Here is a 7396-nt window from a genome sequence, read left to right as displayed (position 1 = left end):
GGGGGGGTGGAGGAAAGGAGGGGGGTGGAGGAAAGGAGGGGGGGGTGGAGGAAAGGAGGGGGGGGTGGAGGAAAGGAGGGGGGGGTGGAGGAAAGGAGGGGGGGGGGGAGGAAAGGAGGGGGGGGTGGAGGAAAGGCAGGTGGGGGGAGGAAAGGAGGGGGGGGTGGACGGAAAGGAGGGGGGGGTGGAGGAAGGAGGGGGTGGGTGGAGGAAAGGAGGGGGGGGTGGAGGAAAGGAGGGGGGGGTGGAGGAAAGGCGGGGGGTGGGGTGGAGGAAAGGGGGGGGGGGTGGAGGAAAGGAGGGGGGTGGAGGAAAGGAGGGGGGTGGAGGAAAGGAGGGGGGTGGAGGAAAGGAGGGGGGGGTGGAGGAAAGGAGGGGGGGGTGGAGGAAAGGAGGGGGGGGGGTGGAGGAAAGGAGGGGGGGTGGAGGAAAGGGAGGGGGGGGGAGGAAAGGGGGGGGGGTGGAGGAAGGGGGGGGGTGGAGGAAAGGGGGGGGGTGGAGGAAAGGGGGGGGTGGAGGAAAGGGGGGGGTGGAGGAAAGGGGGGGGTGGAGGAAAGGGGGGGGGTGGAGGAAAGGGGGGGGGGTGGAGGAAAGGGGGGGGGGTGGAGGATAAGGGGGGGGGTGGAGGAAAGGGGGGGGTGGAGGAAAGGGGGGGGTGGAGGAAAGGGGGGGGGGGTGGCAGGAAAGGGGGGGGGGGGAGGAAAGGGGGGGGGGTGGAGGAAAGGGGGGGGGTGGAGGAAAGGGGGGGGGTGGAGGAAAGGGGGGGGTGGAGGAAAGGGGGGGGTGGAGGAAAGGGGGGGGTGGAGGAAAGGGGGGGGGTGGAGGAAAGGGGGGGTGTGGAGGAAAGGAGGGGGGGGGTGTGGAGGAAAGGAGGGGGGGTGTGGGAGGAAAGGAGGGGGGGGGGTGTGGAGGAAGGAGGGGGGGGTGTGGAGGAAAGGAGGGGGGGGGTGTGGAGGAAAGGAGGGGGGGGTGTGGAGGAAAGGAGGGGGGGGGTGTGGAGGACAGGAGGGGGGGGTGGGAGGAAAGGAGGGGGGGTGTGGAGGAAAGGAGGCGGGGGGTGTGGAGGAAAGGAGGGGGGGGGTGGAGGAAAGGAGGGGGGGGGTGTGTGGAGGAAAGGAGGGGGGGGGGGTGGCGTTGGAGGAAAGGAGGGGGGGTGTGGAGGGAAAGGAGGGGGGGGGGTGTGGAGGAAAGGAGGGGTGGGGGTGTGGAGGAAAGGAGGGGGGGGGTGTGGAGGAAAGGAGGGGGGTGGGTGTGGAGGAAGGAGGGGGGGGGTTGTGGAGGAAGGAGGGGGGGGTGTGGAGGAAAGGAGGGGGGGGTGGAGGAAAGGAGGGGGGGTGGAGGAAAGGAGGGGGGGGTGGAGGAAAGGAGGGGGGTGGAGGAAGGAGGGGGGGTGGAGGAAAGGAGGGGTGGGGTGGAGGAAAGGAGGGGGGGGTGGAGGAAAGGAGGGGGGGTGGAGGAAGGAGGGGGGGGGGTGGAGGAAGGAGGGGGGGGGGGTGGAGGAAAGGAGGGGGGGGGGTGGAGGAAAGGAGGGGGGGGTGGAGGAAAGGAGGGGGGGGGTGGAGGAAAGGAGGGGGGGGGGGTGGAGGCAAGGAGGGGGGGGGTGGAGGAAAGGAGGGGGGGGGTGGAGGAAAGGAGGGGGGGTGGAGGAAAGGAGGGGGGGTGGAGGAAAGGAGGGGGGGTGGAGGAAAGGAGGGGGGTGGAGGAAAGGAGGGGGGGTGGAGGAAAGGAGGGGGGTGGAGGAAAGGAGGGGGGGTGGAGGAAAGGAGGGGGGGTGGAGGAAAGGAGGGGGGGTGGAGGAAAGGAGGGGGGGTGGAGGAAAGGAGGGGGGGGTGGAGGAAAGGAGGGGGGGTGGAGGAAAGGAGGGGGGGGGGGGAGGAAAGGAGGGGGGGTGGAGGAAAGGGGGGGGTGGAGGAAAGGGGGGGGGTGGAGGGAAGGGGGGGGTGGAGGAAAGGGGGGGTGGAGGAAAGGGGGGGGTGGAGGAAAGGGGGGGTGGAGGAAAGGGGGGGGTGGAGGAAAGGGGGGGGTGGAGGAAAGGGGGGAGTGGAGGGAAGGGGGGGTGGTGGGAAGGGGGGGTGGTGGAAAGGGGGTGGAGTGGAGGAAAGGGGGGGTGGAGGAAAGGGGGGGGTGGAGGAAAGGGGGGGGGGTGGAGGAAAGGGGGGGGGGTGGAGGAAAGGGGGCGTTGGTGGAGGAAGGGGGGGTGGAGGAAAGGGGGGGGTGGAGGAAAGAGGGGGGGTGGAGGAAAGGGGGGGTGGAGGAAAGGGGGGGGGGTGGAGGAAAGGGGGGGTGGAGGAAAGGGGGGGTGGAGGAAAGGGGGGGGTGGAGGGAGGGGGGGGGTGGAGGGGGGGGGGGGGTGGAGGAAAGGAGGAAGGGGGGGGGGGGTGGAGGAATGCACCAAGGCAAAATGCAGGACAAGTATGAATGGGGAGAACCGCAATGGACAAGGCCCAACAAAAGAAAGAGCGCACCCAGCGGATGTCCCCTCCTCCCCCAAAAGTACTGCGAAGTGCCAGGAGGCAACGAGGGCGGGGGCAGGCGACCAGCACCGACCCACACCGGGATCTCCCTGCAAGAGGCCTCTTCCCAGGAGAGCACAGTACCGAGTGGACGTACTCGGGGCCCTGGCCTGGCCTGGCCCAGCTAGCCACTTCTTTCTGCATCTGTCCCCATCACCTTGTGACCTCAACTTTGAACCTCGTAGGATGCTGCACCCTATGCAGAATAGTTAAAACTACAGTGGTTGTAAAATTCTTGTGAATACACGTTTTGATCTTGGAAAAAAAACCAGAATTAATTTCTTGATCATTTCTCTCAATAATTTGTCGTACAGATGGTAAATGCCGGTTCACTAAACCACTGAGAAGATGTTTGCTTAGTCCCCCCAGCCCATGGAAGCTGCTCTCCATGACCAAGATGGCCACCCACTGGAACAAGGTCCAGGCGTTTGCGCCTGCGTGTTGGCGCTTCGCTTTACCCCGCCTGCGCCTGCGCTCCCCTCCGGCCTCATCTGCGCCTGCGCTCCCCTCCGATTTCTATGGAAACGGGTGTAAACATTCGCAGCGCCGCGAGGTGGAAGACGGCCGGTCAAGATGTCGGAGCTGTTAGAGATAGACAGCAATTTGAGCGTAGATGCCCACCTGAACGAACGGATTAATGAACTGACCAATACAAAGCTCCAGAAATTGCTGGATGGTATTAGGTATCGAGCGCCTAGAACATCTAAATACAAACTAAATCTAAACAAAGCAGAATGAGGCCGGCGGCGACCGTGGGTAGCGTTTGCAGCGTTTATCTGGTTTTAATTCCAGAATTCGCAGTGCTTTTCATGCTTTCGTAATTCCAAACTGATAACGTTGACGAATAATACGGTTGTTGATGCTGAGCGAGTGTGGGGTCCGCGCTGTAGTGGCGCCAAATGCCACTGGCATCATTGCTATTGCTATTGCTTTCACCATTGCTATTCACTTTTGGGCAGTGTTTTCTATTTTTTGACACTGGAATAATGATTTGAATAACCTCTTTCTTTCAAGGACCTCAGTGTAATTTCCGGCACCTAGTGTGTGGGCTTAGATGGGTTGGTCTTTCCAGTGGGGACTGTAAATTTGCACTGTAAATTCTATGATATTGTGGAGTCCACCTTCACTCTGGAGATTTGGAATGGCACTGCTGCCTCACAGGGCCAAGGACCCGGGTTTGATTCTGACCTCGGGTGACTGCGTGGATTTCCTCTGGGTGCTCCGGTTTCCTCCCACATTCCAAAGATGTGCAGGTTTGGGTACTTTGGCCTGGGGAAATTACTCTGCGTGTCCAAAGATAGGGTAGGGATACAGGGTTAGAGTGGGGTTTGGGCTTCGGTAAGCTGCTCTTTCGAAGGGTGGCGCAGACTCGATGGGCTATAGGCCTCCTTCTGCACTGTAGGGATTGTATGGTTCTATGGGTGCGCCATCTTCTCATTGTTGTGCAAGGAACCAGCCCTAGCCTGTTGGGCTATGACTGGCACGCCAACTGCAGTTGGATTGGCAGCATATCCTCCAAGTGGGCTCTAGTAATAATAATAATCACTTATTGTCACAAGTAGGCTTCAATGAGGTTACTGTGGTTTATGTACAGTACTAAGCAAATTCCCGGAGGGATTCCAGCCTTGTTTGGATATCATTAAAGGGCTCTTGGCCCTCGATCTCCTTGCTGCTAAAAAAGGATAAGGATTCAATAGAGTGAAGGTTATACAGGCCTATATCGCTATTGAATGTGGATGCGAGATATTGGCGAAGGTGCTGGCGGTTAGGTTGGAGGGGTGCCTCCCAAAGGTGATAGGGGAGAACCAGACGGGGTTTATGAGAGGGAGGCAGCTATTCTCGAATATTGGGAGGGTGTTAAATGTGGTTGTGACGCCGGCGGAGGGGAGGGAGACAGAGGTGGTTGTTGCGCTGGACGCAGAAAAAGCATTTGATCAGGTAGAGTGGTTGGGGATTGGGCCGTGATTTGTGGAGTGAGTGTGGCTATTGTATAGGGAGCCGAGGGCGAGTGTCCGCACAAACAGTTTGAGTTTGGGCTATTTTGCTCTGCATCGGCGGACCAGGCAGGGATGTCCTATGTCCCCTCTGTTATTTGTGTAGTGATCCTTACTTGAGTGTGTACAGAAGGGGCTGATGGGTAATGGAAAGACCACCAGGGGGCAGCACGGGCATGTATAAAAGTGACGCCGAGGAACGGAACGGAAATTTAGCTCAGGGCTGCTAGTGTGGTCAGGCCTAGTTGCTGAGCATAGAAAAGTTGTAACCTCATTTACAAGTGCAGTTCTTTAAGTAAGAGCTCACGCGGTTATTTAAGTTGTGTTGCTCAATAAACCTACCATCAAACTTCTGGACAACCTCTAACCTTCTTTCCAGAGCGTCTACTGTAACTGAGTTACCATCTCTACGGGTAACAAAACATGGTACAGGAGTGGCTTTATTTGAACAGCACTAGATAGATTAGGTTAGAGACCAGAAAGAACCAAAGCAACCAGCAAAAGCAACTGGCCGGCCGCTCGACTGTGGAAGACTTCACAGCATTTTGATTCCAAACAACCTACTGAAGCGATGGATCACACGCTACTTCCAGAGGTGCTGAAAACTACCGGTAATTTAAATAGTAACTGGAAAATGTAGAAACAGCAGCTTCACATATACATGGCATCTATGGACCTAAATGCAGCCACCGACGAGAGAAAGATTGGACTATTACTCTCAACGGCAAGCCGGCAGGCGGTAGACATTTATAACTCACGTATGGTGATACTGAAGATAAAACTAAATATCAAGTGATAGTGGCAAAATTTGATGACCACTGTAAATCACAATCAAATGAAATCATGGAACGATTTAACCTGCGTAACAGATTCCAGAAAAAAGGGGAGACTATCTCCAATTTTGTCACAGATCTCCGCTATGCTGATGTAACAGACTCCATCATCAGGGATCAATTAATCTATGGTCTTTCCGCCAAAAATTTAAGGGAATCATTAATGCAGCAAAATGATTTAACACTAAAAACCATAATAGCAAAATGCTTACAGCAAGAGCAGAAAAAGCAGCAGTACCTGGAGTTTCTTGAAAAAAAAACATGGAGAAGATCCACCATGAGGCAGACGTAAGAATGGTGGCCACTCCTCAGAGGCCTTCTTTTCCGGTGGCTGGCGCCCATAATGGCACGTCTGCGCATGCGCGCAATCAGGACAGACGCGATCCCGGAAGGACCCGGTACACGCATGCGCAGTACGCACAATACCGGCCCCAGTCTGAGCGCGCTGCACATGCGCGAACGCTGCCAGCGCGTGACAACATGGACGTCATGACGTGCTACCGCTGTGGCACCGCCCATTTAAAAGGGAAATGTCCTGCACAAGGGAAAAGGTGTCTAAAATGCTCTAAGGTGAATCATTTTGCCTCCCAGTGTCAGTCTACAGCCAAATACTACTCTCCAATGCAAAGGCATGGAAACTTTAAGGTACGCACAGTAGATGCAATGGACACTCGGACACCCGAAGAAAATTTTTCCAACCACGAAGAGTTCCACTCCTGGGAGAACACGTACGGTGTTGGAATCATAAACTCCACAGCGGAACCACATGAGCTGACCACACAGCCTCGATACGTGCATACCGTTGAATCCACAAGCAAATGGAGTGCCACGGTGCAAGTGAACAACTCCCCAATTACGTTCAAGCTGGAAACAGGAGCATTCGCAAACTTGATGACAAGCAAAGATCTCGCATCCATCCTAGGGACACACAAGATGCTACCTGCTGCATGCAAGTTAACAGACTACAATGGGAACCACATCACCTCGAGGGGATCATGCCACCTACAAGTAGTCAACAAGACAGTCACAAAAGGACTACGTTTTGAGATTGTGGACGACAAAGAACTTCACTATTAGGTGCTCAAGCCTGCAAGGATTTGCGGCTGATACAAAGGATTTTCATGTACACGGCTGACTCATCACGACTTGCCGATTCATACAGCTGCTTCTCAGTGACTATCCCGACGTCTTTCCTGGCATGGGTACGTTACCTTACAAATACAGAATCCTGCTCAAAGAGGATGAAATACCGGTCATTCATGCACCAAGGAGGGTTCCAGCTCCGTTGCAGGACAAGCTAAAAGCAGAACTCCAACGCCTCCAATCTCAAGGCATCATATCACAAGTCACACAGCCAACTGACTAGGTCAGCTCATTGGTGTGTGTCAAGAAGCTGTCTGGTGAACTCAGAATCTGTTTAGATCCCAAGGATTTGAAGAAAAATATTTGCAGGGAACACTACCCTATCCCCAAGCGAGAGGAGATAACGAGCAAAATGGCACAAGCTTGCATATTCACCAAACTTGATGCCTCACAAGGCTTCTGGCAAATGCAGCTCGATGATTCCAGCCGACTGCTGTGTACCATCAACATGCCATTTGGACGTTATTGTTATAATCGGATGCCCTTCGGGATTATATCTGCATCCAAAATATTTCACCGAATAATGGAGCAGATGACAGAAGGCATTGAAGGCGCCCGTGTATATGTTGATGACATCATAATATGGTCAACGACAGAGGAAGACCACATTGCTAGGTTAAAACAAGTCTTCCAAAGAATCCACTAATTTGGGCTGAAGCTCAACCAAGCCAAGTGCACCTTTGCACGTTCCTCTCTGACCTTCATGGGTGACACAATATCAGAGCACGGGGTGAAGCCGGACACTGAGAAGATCGCAGCAATTCAGAGCATGCAGCGACCACGTGACAAGAAAGCGATGCTCAGATTCCTAGGATTCATCAACTTCCTAGGGACGTTCATATCGAACGACGGCGTTAAGGCAAATGATAAGGAAGGACACGGAGTTTGACTGGACCCAACTTCACCAAGATGA

General features: G+C 55.4%; 1 protein-coding gene across 2 annotated transcripts in view; it reads left to right on the top strand.

The window, feature by feature from the left end:
* The first annotated feature begins 3051 nt into the window (after window positions 1–3051).
* The window catches only part of ccdc113 (coiled-coil domain containing 113), a 47225-nt gene continuing 42880 nt past the window's right edge, over window positions 3052–7396 (top strand). Inside the window, exon 1 of one of the 2 annotated variants that reach the window (XM_038807018.1) lies at window positions 3052–3196. In XM_038807018.1, the coding sequence (XP_038662946.1) occupies window positions 3087–3196 (110 nt within the window). In that variant the 5' untranslated portion in view covers window positions 3052–3086. Of the gene's footprint in view, window positions 3197–3245; window positions 3266–7396 lie in introns of those variants that run through there. The other variant, XM_038807019.1, reaches the window with a different exon arrangement.

The sequence above is a fragment of the Scyliorhinus canicula genome, chromosome 9 (assembly GCF_902713615.1).
Source record: "Scyliorhinus canicula chromosome 9, sScyCan1.1, whole genome shotgun sequence".
In the NCBI taxonomy this organism is placed as follows: domain Eukaryota; kingdom Metazoa; phylum Chordata; class Chondrichthyes; order Carcharhiniformes; family Scyliorhinidae; genus Scyliorhinus; species Scyliorhinus canicula.
Note: the sequence above shows the minus strand (reverse complement) of the source record. Positions and strands in the feature narration are given on the sequence as shown.